The sequence below is a fragment of the Idiotropiscis lumnitzeri genome, chromosome 10 (genome assembly GCF_059441095.1).
Source record: "Idiotropiscis lumnitzeri isolate Australia: NSW breed Sydney's pygmy pipehorse chromosome 10, RoL_Ilum_1.0, whole genome shotgun sequence".
Taxonomy (NCBI): domain Eukaryota; kingdom Metazoa; phylum Chordata; class Actinopteri; order Syngnathiformes; family Syngnathidae; genus Idiotropiscis; species Idiotropiscis lumnitzeri.
In genome coordinates, this window is record NC_142400.1 from 8959499 (window position 1) to 8977555 (window position 18057).

General features: G+C 41.0%; 2 protein-coding genes across 4 annotated transcripts; both read right to left on the reverse strand.

The window, feature by feature from the left end:
- Nucleotides 1–1422: 1422 nt before the first annotated feature.
- On the reverse strand, nt 1423–6300 carry pdp1 (pyruvate dehydrogenase phosphatase catalytic subunit 1). The gene is made up of 8 exons (XM_088306209.1): nt 6055–6300; nt 5812–5979; nt 4560–4771; nt 4179–4260; nt 3962–4056; nt 3604–3772; nt 3312–3530; nt 1423–2673 (listed from the first exon to the last, which is right to left on the reverse strand). Exons 1-8 carry the CDS (start codon nt 6298–6300, stop codon nt 2299–2301), a joined length of 1566 nt encoding a protein of 521 aa, XP_088162335.1. The 3' UTR covers nt 1423–2298.
- A 1843-nt stretch (nt 6301–8143) lies between these two features.
- On the reverse strand, nt 8144–17973 carry LOC148329024 (meckelin-like). Of its 3 annotated transcripts, XR_015845568.1 has the most exons (29): nt 17587–17865; nt 17293–17381; nt 17110–17200; nt 16938–17037; nt 15933–15996; nt 15569–15640; nt 15149–15211; nt 14911–15065; nt 14717–14825; nt 14553–14639; nt 14120–14185; nt 13884–14037; nt 13694–13814; nt 13511–13616; nt 12252–12308; nt 12047–12145; nt 11868–11966; nt 11701–11787; nt 11521–11620; nt 11295–11434; nt 11069–11209; nt 10906–10986; nt 10125–10241; nt 9924–10040; nt 9737–9844; nt 9538–9640; nt 9312–9454; nt 9056–9238; nt 8144–8262 (listed from the first exon to the last, which is right to left on the reverse strand). XR_015845568.1 is itself a non-coding variant. In XM_088306203.1 (28 exons), the coding sequence occupies exons 1-28, from the start codon at nt 17786–17788 to the stop codon at nt 9158–9160; spliced, it is 2952 nt and encodes a 983-aa protein (XP_088162329.1). In that variant the 5' UTR covers nt 17789–17865; the 3' UTR covers nt 8980–9157. The 3 variants fall into 3 exon arrangements, 2 of the variants coding, with proteins under 2 accessions (XP_088162329.1, XP_088162330.1); XM_088306203.1 differs by lacking the exon at nt 8144–8262 and having other exon boundaries at nt 8980–9238; XM_088306204.1 differs by lacking the exons at nt 8144–8262; nt 9056–9238; nt 9312–9454; nt 9538–9640 and having other exon boundaries at nt 9920–10040; nt 17587–17973.
- Between the last annotated feature and the right edge of the window lie 84 nt (nt 17974–18057).

Here is an 18057-nt window from a genome sequence, read left to right on the forward strand (position 1 = left end):
GAGTGGAGAGAGACAAAACCGACATCACATGCGGCTAGTCGGTCGTGCAGGCTGACGGGCCACGTGCAGCTTGGACTAAAGTGTGCGTGTGCGTGTGCGTGTGCGTGCGTGCGTGCGTGTGCGTGCGTGCGTGCGTGTGAGTATGCGTTGCAAATGGTGAAGTGTGTTTACAGGAGACGATGTCTGCATTTTCTCTTTGCTTGTATCAGAGCAACTCTTTCCACAACACTCAAACATTGCATTGAACCTTTTAGAAAAACACTTCATGGGGCGAAGACGAAAAAGTTTTTCTCCTTCTCCAGGAATGTTAAATGTTGAAACATACCACACTAATCGTAACCCAGTTAGCAAACCCAGAGCAAAATTTTACGCTAACTTCATCTTCATATTCTTCATCTAACCCTAACCCTAACCCTTAACCCCTAACCCTAACCCAACCCTAACCCTAAACTTACCCTTCCCCGAACCCTTACCCTAACCCCAACCCTAACCCTTAACCCCTAACCCTACCCCTAAACCCTAACCTTAACCCTAACCCTAAACCCTTAGCCCCTAACCCTACCCCTAAACCCTAACCCTAACACTAACCCTAAACCCTAACCCTACCCCTAACCCCAACCCTAACCCTAACCCTAAACCCAAACCCTAACCCTGAAGTGTTCATTATGTTGCTTGCCAACTCCCAGTTGAAGTTTCTATACAATTCATCAAAGAACAAAATGATGACCTTCACGCTTACGTGGCCTCCATTTTCTAAGCACGCAACCAGGAAGTATGAGCGACTTGACTTCATTTGAATTATTAACAAAACAGCTGCTATGGCTGTACACACATACAGTCAGTAAAATGAGGACTCACCTCGATGAAATGAGGTCACACATTCTCTTTCAATCACAATGAGTGCACTCCCAAACGAATGAGTTCATGTAGAATCGAATTTGGCCATGCATGGCTGTTGTCAGGAGATTGAATCACGATAATATTGTCAAGTTTTGCCCATTATATACTATGCTGTACACCAAATGTGGCCTTGAAATGATGTTATAAAGGTTACTGCTCTTGAAAGTAAAACAATCCTTATGGAAAGGTGACTGCAATAAATTAATGTTGTGTATAGTCAGCATATTTTTTTTTTTTTAAATCACAGTGAATGTCCATCCAGTTGGTGGCAGTGTCTTACATGAGGAAATCACACCCAGCCGTGGCCTAATTTTTGCCTATAAAGTCACAAAGCATATGTTATAACACAAAAATGATGACATCACTTTTGTTGCATCACCGTTTTCAAATGGTGGGCACAAGATGTTAAAATATGCAGTCTATTACTGTGTAGTTACATGAAAATTTAGGGGGTCATTATTTCCTGTCAAATATGACACCGTTTTAAGATATGTGTGAGTGTGCGTGCAACTTTACACAAGCTGGAAAAACACAGAAAGCCTTTATTATTTATTATGCCATATACAAAATAGGACCCGATTAGATAATAGGTGACACTTTCACTAATGATAAGACAAATGTTTGTAACATGACATGAAATAAATATTCAAACGGTTGTTGCCAAGTTGACATTCTGCTATTTGACTGACGAGGCAAATGTAGACCTGGAGTGCGTTGGAAAAGACAGTAAAAATTAAAAGCGCTAAGAGACTGTGCAGCTGGTTGCCATTGTGCAGATGCTACGACGTCGTAACGTCCCCTGAACAAAACTGAACAAAGACCTCCGAAAGACTAAGTACACAGGCTGCTACTAGAGAAGAAACTGAGAAGAAAGAGTGGAGTGTTGTAGAGCGTGTAGGATTTGCCATGAAAACAACGACATTTCTTTTGAATCATAACATTCTTGTGCAAAATGAGTTTTTTTGTTGTTTTTTTTTTGAAGAATGCACCAAAAAAAGAATTTTGGCCAAAAATGGTCACTTGGTCAACATTTCCCAAATTTGTAGTTGACAAATGCTTCAAAAACATTTAGGTGGAGGCAATCTCTTTTAGACTTTTGATACATTCGAATTTCTCTCAGTGTTTTGGTTTTCCGCCTGTGGTTCATTTTCCGTTTGGGCCAAGAGTTTCTGTGGTTGGTGCATCCCTCTTTGGAATTTTTTTTTCTCCTTTGAGCAGATACTTTCAGCTCAGGATTTTTTTGTCACAAAATAAAATTGTAACCGCAGTATCGCACAATGATACAGACTGCAACTAAAAAAACAAAATGTATCTTTTCTGTGTACAAACATGTTTTTTTTCATAAATAATAAAGTCAGATATTAAAATATATGAACAAGAGAGCGCGTGTGTATGCGTTTACTCTTCGTGCAGCCGCGCTCCGATCACATGAGGGTTGAACTGGGAGATAATGATGGTGATGTCATCGCGGTACATGCGGGCCAGCTCCTCGGGCAACGAAAGCATCTTAGAGAGCCTCTCGTGGTCCACCGTGCCAAACTCGTTGTTGCCCACGGCGTGCCGCATCAGGTGGGTAGCCGCGTTCTGGTCCTCAAAGGCCGACGACACGCGGGCTTTGCGTTCCTCCAGCAGCCCCTGCATCTGTCCCAGGGTGACCCTGTAGCCCCCCACTGTGAGCGGCTGCTGCTGGTGCACGCCGGTCAAGTACTCGCCGACGATGCGCACCACTTCCTGTCTGTGCAGAGTTTCCCAAAGGCCGTCGGAACCGATCACCTGCGGGGGCACACTGGGATTCACTGTGTAGAACTTACATGAGATGTGTTCTGGATCTACCATGTGGACTACTCACAACACAATGTACACTTGGACTTGCAACGAATGAGATCCCGAAAAAAAAAGAATTTCGAAAAGAAATTGAAAAAGATCATAAATTAAATAAGTTTTAAAAAGTGTACACACCCTTGTTTAAACACTAGCTTTTTGTGATATTAAAAAAAAAAGATAAATCATTTCAAATCTTTTTACGCCATTACACGTCAGTTAGTTATTACAAAACGGGTTACTCATTTCCACGAGTGAGCCGATGCTTATTTAATTGTTCTGAACTGGTCATTTTGAAGAATATATTTTCCCCTTTTTCACTGTTAAGACCATTTACATTGGGGCCAAGTGGAATAGGAACCCATCAGGTATGACAAAGTTGATGCCTATTTTATGAAGTGCATTACCACCACCTACAGGACTGGAGTGGTATTAACAAGTTGATCATTTTCCAAATCAAGCTGGCCGGACTTGTTCAGGATGGTTTGGTCTTGAAGGAAGTCTTGGTGCTTCATATTTTTGGAATACAATTCTGAAGTCGGATCCCTTGCAGGTGAAGCTAATGAAGTGTAAGTCAGTGCGTGCCTCACCAGGAAGCGATCCTGCGGTCTGAGCCGGTGGTATGTGATCTCGGGCTCTGCCGTCAGATACGGAGGCGTGTGGTAGTTGGGCGGTATAAACTTGGTGTGCTCGTTTTCGTGCAGCTGATCGGGCCCTGATTCCAGCACTCGCTTTTGCAGCTCGATGCTCCATTTGAACTTGACGTCGCCGAACGCTCGGAAAGGCATGAGCAGGCCCAGCAAACGGTCCTGCAGAGGCGAAGAAATACAATGAGCCAGGTGGATATTCAACACAATCAACACTAAGTAGGAGGAGTTGTACCTGTCGTATAACCGTCTTCCTCTCCGAGGGCGGGTGTTCTTCACGGATCCGAGCCACTTCATCTTCGTTCTGGGCACAGTGGTCATTAGAGAGCGTGTGAGCGGTAAAGGAGCCGTCCTCCTCTTGCACCCCTAGCACCGCCCGAGCGTCTCCTGCATTGGCGATGTACCTTTCGGACAAGAGAGCGTTATTACACTTACCTGACAAAAGTACCCTTAATTAAGTTATAGATGACATATACGGTATACACAATAAGCCAGGTGAGAATCAGTCCAGTCAAGACTCCAGTCCAAGTTGCAATGACTTAAGTCATCATCTCTTTTACAATATGTGTTTTGTCGAGACATGTTATTCGTACAGGTCTGCTCCATCGATGTGAGCCACGCATGCCGTCGCTCCAGAGAAGGCCACTCTCAGTACCCAGTAGTGCAGGAAAGCATTTGGGTCGCCAACCTGACAGGCGAAAGAGGCATTTAAGAATGACATTTAAAATCCATGTTGTAATTTTTTTTTTTTTTTGAAATGCATAAAAAAAAAAGAATGTATAAACAGCATTGTATTATGCGTGCTTGCACCTGAGCTTCCAGAGAAATGTCATTGTCCAGCCTCTTGAAGGCGTTCATCAGAGCCTCCCTGGTGTCTGGAACGTCACCTGGGCTGAAAACCGAGAGAACGGCAGAGCTGTTACAGAGCTTAATTATAATTCAAATCAAACAGTGGACTCACAGTTTTTCTCTCTTTTGAAAGTTTTTAAAATTTTCCTCCATTCAACTTCAAACTTCCAGTAAACTTTATATTGAATGTTTGTCAACATTCTTTGAAAAGAACCCTTTGTGGGTTAAAAAAAATGAAGAAATAAAAAGAATTTTTAATTATGCAGCTCAGAATTCGTGTACCTAATGTTTTGTCTGGCAAGTGTGAATTCCCCCATTTTTGTTTCTCTCCACGCGTCTTACTTGGTGAGATCGATGAGCTCCTGCCAGTATGTGCGGAGGCTGTTGAAGTAGAGCGTCTGAGCCTCTCGGCTGAAGTAGTCGTTGGGGTGCTTTTGCCACTGCAGGATGGGACTGAGCGCCCGGCCAGCCTCCAGCGCCGCCTCCAGCTCGCAAAGCGTGTCGTGAGGCAGCAGGGACACTGCGATGTAATAAAAGAGCCTCTCGCTCAGTGCCTAGTGGAGAAGTGTACATTTTGTACTTTTGCAGTCTTACATAATACGACACATTCTCAATCACTGGCACCAGTAATTAAACACACAAGTAGGCTGGTGGAGTTGCAGTGCATCTGGAAACCATTTACAGCGCTTGACTTTTTTTCCACATAAAGTTCCAGGCTTATTGCAAAAGAGACTCAATTAAGTTTTTCCACCAAATTCGACACACACAGCCTATTGTGAAAAAAGGTGATGCTGCACAGACTTCAGACGATAAATTGCTGCCAAGACAAGACAATTGATGAATAAATAAATAAAACAAATGAATGTGGGTCATTGTTTGCTAGTTTGAGGATTTTGTGGGTAATGGTTTCGTTCGGGTTTTTACTGAATTTTCTCTGCATTTTATAGACTTACAATGTGTTTGCGAACTGTATTGCTGTTTTTCAACTATTGTCAGTGGTTCTGAAACAGGGTTATAAATGTTTGGGATTTTTTTTTTTTGTTATAGTTTTTATTTCGTTGAAACTTTTTTTTTTCGCATTTATTTAGTTTGAATATGTCATGAGAGCGGGTTTTTTTATGGTTCGTTTTAGTTTAGATTTTATTAGTTTTAGTTTTATAATAAATTACAATTCCATAACTATTCGACATTTGATAACTGTTTGACCTTCCTACTTATGTACAGCTGAGCCGCGGGACAGAAAATAAATAAATGAATGAATAAATAAATAAACAAAAATTGACATTTTTGCAGGGGTTATAATTTTGTTTTATAACCGTAAGATGAAGTTTGTGCTTTTTTCTTTAACACTCATGTTTTTAGTTTCTTTTGTTAAGAAATATGTTTTTTTCAGTTTGAGTTATTTCATTCGTTTTCGTAAACTATAGTAAAATCGGACATCTTAAGATTCCCCGCAATTAAAAGGGGTCCGTTGTATTCAGTTTTTGAGTAAGGTTATAACAAAAAAATTTAGAAAAAGTGAAGTGCTGCAAACACTTTACAGATGCACTATAGGGACCGTGTTGCAATGTCTTAATCAGTATTTGCATGATACCTGCGCACACGCGCATCCAGCGTGGCCATCAAACACACCGAGCAGCATTCCTCTCGTCTGTAGGCATGTCGCAGCACTGCGGCGGTCTTCTATAGGAGCATTTGCTGGCAGCTGGTTGCTGTCAAAGCCCATCACGGAAGACAGGTTCTTGCCATCAAACTCGGGTACCTATAAGCACCGAAGCGCGTCCAAATTAGAGCAACTAGTTAACATAAGAAAATGTGGAGGCATTTTCCAGCTAACCTTGAAGCTGTACTCGTTGGCTTTGAGGATGGAGTTGACTTGAGGTGGAGTGAGGATGTAGCTATGAAGTGTGGAGGTGGTCTGGTAACATCTTGAGGGAGTGTGACTCATCTGGGTTGGACGCCTTGAGGCGGGTCGTGGAGCGGAGGACCCCAACTGGGAACGGCGGTGCTGGCATGGTAACAGATTGGAGGAGAAGACCTTTGCTCGAGGCAAGCCCCTGAACAGCTGTGACATCACGGGCATGGCAGACGGAGTGCTGCAAACGCACACATCCATTTGTTGAGGTGGAGAGAACTACATTCTCTGTTCACCTCCAGACAAATGATGTAAAACTGATTGGAAAATATTTGACAGTGTAGAATGGAAAATATGATAGATGAGCATCAACATAGCAAAGATGAAAAATGTGAAAAGTTTGACTTTGGCGTTTTACTTCTTTATAGGAATAAGCCACTGCACAAAACTGCTAACTCATTTTGGTTCATTTTTCAAGTCACGTGCTTAACTGAATAGAAAACAAATGTGATGTCTTTCAGATTAACACTCATTTAAATCAAGGTTTAATTTCAATTTTGACAACGTGCTGTCCATAATTCCATATTAATCAGCAGGTTATTTTCATTATTCATCAACGTGACTGGGCATGCATCCTGGAACGTGAAGTACAGAGACTAACAGAAGACTCAGAAAGTAAGTAGCTATTTGGCTGGCAGTGCATCTGCATGTTGCATGTTGGTAATTTTGATTTATTTTGTGTTTGAAATTTTATTATATCATTATCATTTTTTTCCAAGGTCCTTTTCAAGAATTGTGAATCTTTATTGCAACAAACATGATCACGTGTTATGCATTAGAGTGTACCGAGATAAAGGGAAATTAAGCATGAATTAGATATGATATGTGACAATATGGCAGTAGCAGATTAATATCACACATCAAAAGTCGATTTAGCAAACTACCAAAATCTCAGGAAAACTGTCATCATTAAATATTAAAACACTACTTAACACATTGCCTGCATAGATAACATAATGAAGGCTCAGGGATGGATTATTTCTTCCAGAAAAATTTGAGGCATATGGACAATGCTTCTTATCGTAGCAACTTGGCAGAAACCTCGCATCACAGATCCCTCAATAACAAACAAGCCCAACATGAAAACACCCCAAGGTATGTCTGCTGGATGAGGACAAGACAATTACAAGGCACAATTACTCTGAGCAACAAATTGTACTTGGCTTCCAGGGACTTCAAGCACAGGGACGAATACTGTACACACCCACAGGACCAGCATAAACTTCTGAGATCGGGTGTAGCTAAAGCCAAAATATTGGGAACAGCAACACAACCACCACCACAGTCCATGCAACTAGTTCTGTTATGCTTGTCCTCATTTGGTTGCGACCCTATCACAACATCTGCAATTTTTATCAGCATATAAACAAAACGCACACGATGCAAGTCACAAGCAGTAACTTAAGACTTTGCGTCTCGAGTTGCAAACTAGTACAGGTCAGCGCGCCTGCCCAAAATAACTTTAGCTTGACGTTTGGATGGTGAGAAATGTTTTATGCGGTCATGGCTTGGTGGGCTGGGTTGTGATGAATGCTCGTTCCATGTTACGTAACCAAAATGTATGTGAAAGTATGCAGACGCTGCAGCAATAATAAACCCCAGGCTGTGTGTCCTCTATAAACACAAGACAGACGAAAGTGAGTCAGGTTGGCCACTGCAAAGCACCAAGAAGCAGTGAGAAAGTTACAAAATTGGTTGAGCACAAGCCTTTACATAGCAAGCAGCGAGGGGAGTGTCGAAGAAACACAAAAGGAGTTATCTTGGTTTGCAACACACACACACACACACACAACGACTAAAATGACTGACAGCTTCAAATCCAACAAGGTTAAGTACTCAACTGGCTTGGAAATGCGTCAGCTAACAGGGCAGTGCCTCCAAATGCTAAACGCAGTCGCGGTTATACACACCGCTTCAACTAGAAGTGAAATTGTGTCGAGGACACGCAAAGAAAAACTGAACTTGTCAAATTTAGTTGTTCTCTACAAAAGGTAAACAACACCCACCTGTACTTTTGAATTAATTAAAGCTCATGGTTCGATCCCAAGTACTGCCAGTGCCAGCCAGACGCCGTCCACCAGCGCCACACCGCAAAGTGGAAGCTGATTGGCTAAGCGCTGACAGCACGGTCTGTGACGAAACACGGGAAAATAGAAGTGACTTTCAAAATAAAATGCGTCAAAAGAAGAGATCTTTTCTTTTCACATGCTTCACACTCATATGCACACCCAAGTGGCAAAAGTACTTGCACTATTTTATGTATAAGTACAGATAATGAACCGAATTAAAAAAAAGACTTATGTAGAAGTAACGACTGATTCAACTCCTTTGGTAAAAGTAAAAATTAAAAACGTTTGTTTTTGTTTTGAAATTGTCAAAGCACTCTGCGCCCCTCCACAAAAAGAAAACGATAAACATCACGAAAGAACACGGAAGTCACGTTTATCACCCGATAACATGAGACTGATCACATTATCACGTAAAATCTCACGCGAAAATGTCAAACTTAATAACCATATTACATGGAAAAAGCTAGCGAACATTGGCTCGGGTTACCCACCACAAATGTGTTCACGTTTTTAGTGACTAACAAAAACAAATAAAAAGATCTAAAATACGTTCTGTTATTTCAAATCAGACAAAGAATTTTGAACGCTATAATATGGCAATTTTCAGGCTGGCACAGCACAACGCCGCATTTGACACAAATAATTTTTTGTAACTAACATCATCCAATTCTTTTGAATAAAAACCATGGATGGATTTTTTTCTAGACGTGTCCTGCGATTGGCTAGCAATCAGTCCAGGATGTACCCCACCTTTCCCCCAGAGTCACAGAAAATGACATGGAAGAAAACCACAGTGTATTAAAATGCTTATGCTTAAATCTATAAAAATATATTTACAAGGAAAATATACACACCACAGTGAATATGCATGTAAAAAAGTCTTCAAAAGTAAAGTACAAACACAGCAACATAAAAACATAGCAAAAATTACAGTTAAACAACGCGGCTCATTTAAATCATATCAAAAATCGATCATCCACCAGAGTTTTGTTGACGAGGTTTCTCCTTCCAAAAGAATTACGAATCCTTTCAAAAATCTGTTAGGAATAAACAGATGTTCCATTACATTCATGCACCAACAACTTTTCTTGATATGCACAAAATACTGACCATTTGCTGTAAGTATGTAAGGACTGCAGCAAGTACAAAGTTCTGAGAAGCAAGGTCGATGATACAGAAGAAAAGCGTGTCAAAAATCAGCAGCGTGCCTTCATTTCCATAAAAGAGCACATCACCGAAGGAGTGACCTTCATCTGCGGTGACAAACAGACATTATCTACGCATGCATGCATCACCAAGCGCAAATGTACATCATGTTCAAACAGCAAGTTGATACCATTATAAAAGATGCTCTTATCATTTGGTTCAAGGAACTCCATCCCCATGACCCGCTCCAATGCCAGTTTGTCCCTCACAATGTAGTCCATGTCAGGGTGGGCCTGATGAGAAGATCACATCTCACAATAGGAACAGAAAATACAATAGAATAAAATAGAATCGAACAATAACATTTCAAGCCTTATGGGGTGACTAACATGATCAATGACTGATCCAAGAAAGTGGTTCATAGTTTGGTAGGCCCGGATGTTTTGGTCAGACTGGTTGAACGAGGCTGCATCCATGAGCCTAGATGGTCCGTGTCTCTGAAAAGGAATGACAAATTGAACCATTAAATTACAATAATTATCCTCGATAACATTCTGAGTGGAGACAAGCACAAACTCTGGTGAAGGAGTCCCGTATCCGGTCGTAATGGCAGCGCAGCCGGCTAGAAAGGGCAACCTGGAAAGTCTGCATGTCCGTGTTGGGAAGGAGACCTCTTTGGCCACATAGTGATTCCTTCACACGGGAAAGATCACATGTCAATTGAAATAAATTTGTATTAAAAAAAAAAAATCTATCACAAAGTGTAAGTGAACATACAGCTTCCCTCCTCAGGTTGTTGTTCATTTCTTCCATGTTGGTGTCAGCGTGGCCGTGAACAGAGCGCCCATGGATGTAGTAGCCAAAACAGCGCTGAGGTAAGAGCAGCACGGAAATCTGCAAACGCAAAACACGCTTAAATGAAATGTAAAATATTTGACAGTAACAAACAAGTTTAAGGAATTTGATTTTTCCCACTGACCACCAATGGCGATTCTTTAGCGAAGTTACGATAGAGTTATGATGTTATTTTGGAACCCAGAAACATTATGTATTCCAGTGTTGACAAGGAAAAAAAACTTCCTATCGTCACACTCTGGTTGGATTATGCCTGTGTCATGCGCCACACGAGATTTTATGAGTCATGTTGTGGTCAGGAGGAATGAATCAAGAATATCGCATTTGTTGACAAGGGTTTTAGGAATCACTCAGCCTACTCCTGCTGACTTTTGGGGAGAGGAGCGGTACACCCTGGAGCCAATTGCCGGCCGGGCACATACAGAAAACCTCCATTCACACTCACACTTATGGTCAATTTAGAGAAGGGTGGGCAAAAATTTGTGCTCGAGCCAGGGCCACGTTTCATTTTAAAATGAGAAACTTTGGCTCTTTTGTTCATAGATGAATGAAGCCAAATCAAATACAGCTGTGCCTCGAGATACGAGTTTAATTTATTGCTCTTTATGCTTGTATCTCAAATGATCTTTCCCTTTTTGAAATGAATGGAAATCCGTTCCAGCAACATCATTGAAAAAACAAAAACTGACGCATAGTAACTCACATTACTAATGGAGCAGAGATCCACAAACTGGCGGATTTTGTCTTCCACAAAATGCTCGTAAAATACGGTGAAGAAAATGACCTGTACGGATAAAAGATAACATTTAATAACAGGATAGTGTTGCATGCAAGCTCAATAGGAAGTGAGGAGTAAGCGTGAAAACCTGCAGAAGTCCAATGCAGAGCCAGAGTGTTGCCGACAGACCATAGCGCATGGTCAGGCTGTATGAAGGTGTGTACACCTCTGGGGGGCGCTGTAGAGTTGGCCAGGGGTCCCTCAAGGCTAAATTAGAGAATCCTAACACCTGCAACAAATCATAGAGACAGATATTCACTCAGGAATGTCATTCAAAAAAAAAAAAAGTAAGCTGTGCGTAGAGTGAGATGTACTTCAAGGAAGAAGAGCACAGCCATGATCTGAAAAGTCGGCCTCGTCTTGCGGATGGTCTGGATCTCGTTCCACTCGTTGGCCACAAAGTAGGTCCTCCAGATGCTGACGGGAGAGGGATCACGTTTCTGCTGGCCGTTGGCTGAAACAGCGGCAAATAGATTGGACATACATGAAACAGAAACGACCAGCAAATCAGAAGCTTTATAGTGACAATTATTTTCACACCTGGCACATTCCTGCTTGCTTTACTTCGAGGCCTTTCCCAGTCAATGAAGAAGACATCCACAGATAACTGCACTATCAGCTTATGGAGGAACTGCACTGTCTGAACGCAGCACAAAAATCCAAATGTAGTAAAGGACGCCATCTAGCGTTTAAAACGGGTAATGCTCCTGAGCGGCTCACCTTGAGAGCAAAGGCACAACAGATGTACGTCACAAACTGCTCCTCTTGATGAGGGAGCGGCAATAACACCGAGGCATGCTGTTGGGCCTAAAAACAGAAATAAATATAATCATTAAAGTTCTATGTATGTCTGAAACAAAGAGAGAATGTACTACTTTGAAGCGTACTTTATAAAGGATGAGCCAGTAAAGTCCAGTTCCCACAGTCACGGCAAGAAAAACATTGGCCAGATCTCCAGCGTAAAATAAAAAAAACATCAGCATGGTCTGAAATCAAGATGAAGAAGAGCGTCAAGATTTACACCAGCACTGGAAAATCCTCATTTTTGCCTCATCGATGCTTTTACCCTCAAGTCGACGACAGGTGAGGCAATCCTCCTCTTCCAGCTGACTGTTTTGAGCACGGACAAGAGCACAGCCAGACCAGCCAACACACCCAGAGCAGTCTGTGTCACACACACACACACACACACGCACACACACGCACATCCACACAAATTAATCGGGGCCACGTGGGAAATGGTTCAAAATGCCTTTTGGTTTCACACTCACATTCGTCTTGAGGCGAGCTTCATTCTGATCCATCTCATAATCCACGGCAAAGCTCATCTGCAAGAGGAGAGAGAGGCCTTAAAAGTGAACGCTTCAAAGATTAATAATAAAATAAAATAATAAATAAATAATTCAAAATGTAGACAGATTGATGGTTGTTAAGATGACTGAGTAACAAAATGAACATGATTATTGTCAGATATTTTGTTTAAAGGCTGACATATAGGTCTAGACTGACCAATGTTTTTATGAAGATGGAGTGTCATGTTTCACCAGTCACTTATTAAAGTAATGACCAACGTACCGGTTCAAATGCCAGGTTTTTATGATGTAAAAAAAGAGACCAGGATATGTCATCTTTTCAAGAGGGGAAGTAAAAATAATCAGCTAAAATAATATGGCTGTGCACACCCTCTTTTGACTGAGTTGAGGGAATTCAGAATCGTTCCAAATAGGTCAGACTTTTGACGAGAAAGCCCAAAAAAAGGTCAAGGATAGCCAACGAGGACATCTATTTGGATTTAATGAGAGTTGCTTTAACAGTCAAAGGTGTGTGCCGCCTTCCATTTAATATGCGTTTTAATTCTGAACTCAGCCACAATTTTTTATTTTTATATCCCCTCTTGAAATGATTTTTTTTCTAAATCAATTGTCTTGTACAGATTACAGGTCACAGGTTTCTAATGGTAGAAATTCTTTTTTGGAAATGATTCATCTTGGTCTCCTTTTTTCATGTCACAAAAACATAGCTTTTGAAAAGGCGTTGTACCCTTTTTTTTATTTCCACTGAATAGACCAGGCGTGGGCAAACTACGGCCCGGGGGCCACATGCGGCCCGTTAAACGTTTTAATCCGGCCTGATGAACTTGAAAAAAAATTAAATGAATAAACCTTGCAAATGTTTTATTTTCTAAATAATGTGGTTTTTCAAAGACATATATAGTGTTGTAATGCTTTTGTTCAATTTATTTTAAAATTAAATGTATTTTTTTCTCCGATGAGGCGAGGTTACCAAAACACTCCATCCATCTGCTACTAGTCCGGCCCCTCTGTCAGATTTTAGAACCCATTGTGGCCTGCCAAGCAAATAGTTTGCCCGCCCCTGGTATAGACTGATTAATATCTGCATGACGATTGAGTGTCTTGATCAACCAATCAGGGCGATGCAGAATAACTCACCAATGTTGGTGTCAACAGTCCAACATTCTCTCCAAACCATGCAAGAAGGTAAGAGAAACAGAAAGGCAAGTGTGACTCACAGACACAATTTGGGTGTTGACATCAGTGACCAGTACATCTTTGTACTCCACGCTCATCAGTGGTGGGAACACCTGACCCAGTTGTGTGCCTGGAACCAACTGGAACCTGCACACATTTGCACGCGTCAACATCCACCCAAATAGAAACCTGTATTTCTGTCTTGGGCCTGACTTAATCTGCACCTGATTTTCACAGAGTTGGCAACACGGATGACTTTAGGAAGGACGCTTGCGCTTTTCTCCCTGCCGCTCAGCGTGTCGACAAGAAACACACGTCGCGACAGGTACCAGTTTGTCATGCTTTCTGTGCACGGAGAGCAAAACATAAGGCACACGACACATTCATACAAGAGCACACAAGCACAAATCCCACCTTGGTTTATAAACTTTCCGTTATATTGCTGGTTAACGACCAATGTGGGCAAGGGGAGAAGTTTTCTGCTCTCTTCTCCACCGAGGTCCAGAAACACATCATAAAACAGCGGCTCAGGATGAGCACGCAGCAGGTCTGCGACTGAAAGATCACACTACACACACACACACACGTGACATGCTGTTGGTCGTGGACGCAAAACAATTGGACTGTTAAGTGAATAGTCGCACACTTACACTTTCTTGGTAAGCAGTGCCAAAAATGAATGCTGATTTCCGTTTGATGGGCGTTTCTGGACAAATCTAAATCAGAGAACCATTACACCAATGGCTTTTAAATTTTTACTTTTACTCCCTAAAAATACATAGTTCCCTATGTACCACCATCATGACTGACGTCAAATTACAATAGCGGAATAGACCCAAGAAAAAAAGTTTTGTTCCTAAAAGGTATAATGCATATTATTGTAAGCCACCATAACATTAAGCACAGTTTGAACATTTACATTGGGATCCTCACAAGCCACAACACAGAACAAAAAAATAAGGACAAGCACTGTCGAAAAATGGATGAATGGAGTTGCATTCAACCCAAGTCGTATAAATTAGATTTTTTTTCCCCTAACCAAACAATTGTGTTCTATTTGTTCTACTTCAGCTCAGGTCTTACCTGGAGATTATCTCCGCCGATGTTTTCCCATCGAAGGAACTCGCCTCTGACGTTATAAACAGCAGCAAGCAGCTTAATGTCCGTTTTCTGTCAAAGAAACAGAATAAGCGAATTAACAGGAATATTTTCCACATCGTTGCGGTTTAAGGTAATCAATCACCGACCTTGTTTTGACCTCTGAAAATGAAGCTAACTGGGACTGGATCAGTCTGAAGGACTCGACTCGCCAATCCTGGTTCATCGCCGTAGTAAAGCCAGGGGAGATTATGTCTCCTGGAAAAAGAAAATGTTTCACAATGTCAGAGTGGTATTTAAACGTACCGAATGCTGTGTCCTAATAATTCACACGATTGATTACCAGTAGGAGATGTCTTGAGTGGAGCTAAAAGCGGCCTGTGATCTGAAGACGGCGTTAAAGAGGCCGCAAGCATCAGCGCTCGCGCCGCTGAAGGAGTGCATGTTCATCACGCACATGTTGCCGAGGGCCTGGCACGCCGTCAGGTTGGAGAAGCTCTGTTGAAAGACCATTTGTTCACATGCATAGAAAGATCACATAAAGTTGGATTTAAATGGAATTGAAGAAAGTGTAACATTACAAGGCAGGCTGCTGCGGATGAGTAGAGGTTTTTGAGGAACCAGGCAGACACCATGCTGAACTTCTGCAAGCCGGAAAGAAAAAAAAAATTAAAAAAAATGTTTTTTCTTTAAACAAAATAGGCTCATGATAGTTGAAAGGCAGCAAGTTTCATCAGGATTTGCTTGACAAAAGATCAGATCTCAAATCACATACCGTGTCTCCAAAACTGATGATACAATAGATGCAAACATGCCAAATCTGTCTGAAATCCAGATTACTACGTCTTTTTCTGACATTAAAGCATCTGCCGCAGTGTACACAGCTAATTTAGTCCAAACTGGATACATACTGACAAAGAAAATGTCATATTATTTTTTTTGCCAAATGCATTATTTTTTTATGGTAAAAACACAAAGTGTGAAAAAATGAGTATACTCACTAACTGAGCAAAGTTGACACTGGGATTGATATTAGTGGAAAGACTGCCTGGTGGGATACACAACCCTCCTGTCTGGAAAACCAAAAGGAGAAAAAAATACATTGAATTATAGGAATCTAAAATACTGTAAATATATTTTAAAATATATGACTTCATTGCCAGATCTTCATGTATTCCGCAAACAGTAAAAACATCTCGGACATCTTTAGAATATCACCAAATAAAAGGCAGCATGGTGGACAGTGATTATCCCTCACAGCTCTACCTAATGAATCCTATATCTGCACTTTTATACTGAAAGTTTTGAGGCGATTGGATAACAGTTGTCGGTGTTGTTTAAGAGTAAGCAGTGGCATGAGCTCACCAGCACAGAAGGAGGATTGCACACACAGGAGCTTTTGATGAAGGACGCTTGACATCTCTCACACCTAAATGACAACACACGCAAGGCAATCGGGGTGAGATCATTAAGAAAATCTTGAAGAGTATTTAATTTTACTTACCTGGTCTGTGCTTTGATTTTTTTTTTTGTTGTTGTTGTTGAAGCACATGGGCGAGAAAAAGTGTGACAGCGAAAAACCGAGCTTGACCTCACAGTGTGCAATCCCTCACTAACTGTGTTGTCAAGATCCTGCCTCTGTCTCACTTCATGTCTACAATTGAATGTTTTAAGACACTTTTTTTTATAGTCAAGCTAGGAAATTGAATAATTGTGGCTCACATGTTTAATTTTGCTGATCACATAAAACACGAGGTGAGGCAGGTGAAATGTTGCCAAATGGTAACTCCGCCTTTATGAGGCAAACTCAGGTGATTGCCAGGCGCACTGAAGTTACCTCAGGCCCCCAAAAATCGAATAAAAAACAATTAATGCATTTTTTCAGCTTAGAGCAATTATTATTATTTTCAGCCTTAATTTATTATCTTGAAAACACATCAAAATGCTGAATCAAACGGGATTGTTTCCACTGCTTTTGCTTACCTACTCGTGCAATGAACTAATACGTCCCTGGATTATTTAACTTGAATAAGAAAGATGATGTGAACTTGTCGGAGCGGTTGTAAGGAAAATAAAAGAGCAGCTGCAGTGCATGTATTCTGAAATTATGTGCCAAAAAAAGTCAAATATGGAAAATATTACAATAAGCCATATAAAAATTCTCAAAACTGGACTCCCAATCAAAACGTGATCCCATCAATAAACTACCAATAAAAATTAGATATCTGCGTTAAACATCAGTTCAGAAAAAATTCTATTTGGCTCATAAAGTTGTAAATATGACTCTAATGTCAGTGCCTCAATCCATGTCACCACATTACAACTTTTATGAATTACATCCCGAGATGTGTGCATGTACGGTGCCAATACCTGTCACCGCTGCTGTTTGGCACTGAGAAAGCGGACCCATTTCTTTGACACATCTCGCATGTAGCCTCATCCAAAAGGTCTCCATGGACATCCCTCTCCACTGGAATAAACAACCACAAACGGACAAGTCAAAAAATGCCTTACTTTTCACCTGGTGAATTATGTCACTCACCCAGGATATGTCTTGCAGGACACTGGCACTGGCCCTCATCAGTAGTGCTGCCTGGGCAGCGAATGCACCCAAAACCATCTTGAGTTACTGCCTGGAGCCAAACCAGAAAACACATTAACTATTTGGACAAATGATGAACAGGTTATGTGAGAAAACCAGCAAGGGAATATAATGAACACTTACAGGCTTGTCTTCTGGACAGGCCTCACAAGCAATGGACGTCAGGTCAGTCGTGACTGTACGGAATCCACTTTGGCAAATACAACTCAGCCCTGGAAATTAAGGATTGTTTTTGCAAAAAAACTCACATTCAAATAAAATTTTGCTTCAAACTGATTGCTTATTTTTTGCCCGTATTCTGATAAGGAGTCGTCTAAGGAAAGTGAGATTCCAGCTATCTTAATTTCATCTCAATATAATATCATTTGTTTAATTTTATACAAAACTGATGAACCAAGTGGGTTAAATGAATCAAACCTGCTGCGCTGCGTTGTTGATTTTCCCCACAGCTCACACACGACAAACTGGAGATGTCGAAAAACTCTTCCACGCTGCAATCTGAGGGTGCTTGAAATGGAATTATATACTGCTGGGAGTGGAGTGGTTTAAAATTCATAAAAACTAATGCGAAAACAAATCTGTGGCAGCTAATAATAAATCGGAGCGTCCTCGTCGCCATGGTGTGCTGATTCTTTTTCGTTTTGCAGGAGCATCACGCTTCGTGAAGCACTACCGCCATCTTGAGGATGGCGCTAAAATAAAATAAAATAAAATAAAATAAAATAAAATAAAATAAAATAAAATAAAATAAAATAAAATAAAATAAAATAAAATAAAATAAAATAAAATAAAATAAAATAAAATAAAATTCCATTCTCACACAGTGAGAGTGAATGTGAGTTTTAATGGTTGTCATTTCGATGTGTAGTCTGCTTTTTGCCTCAAGGT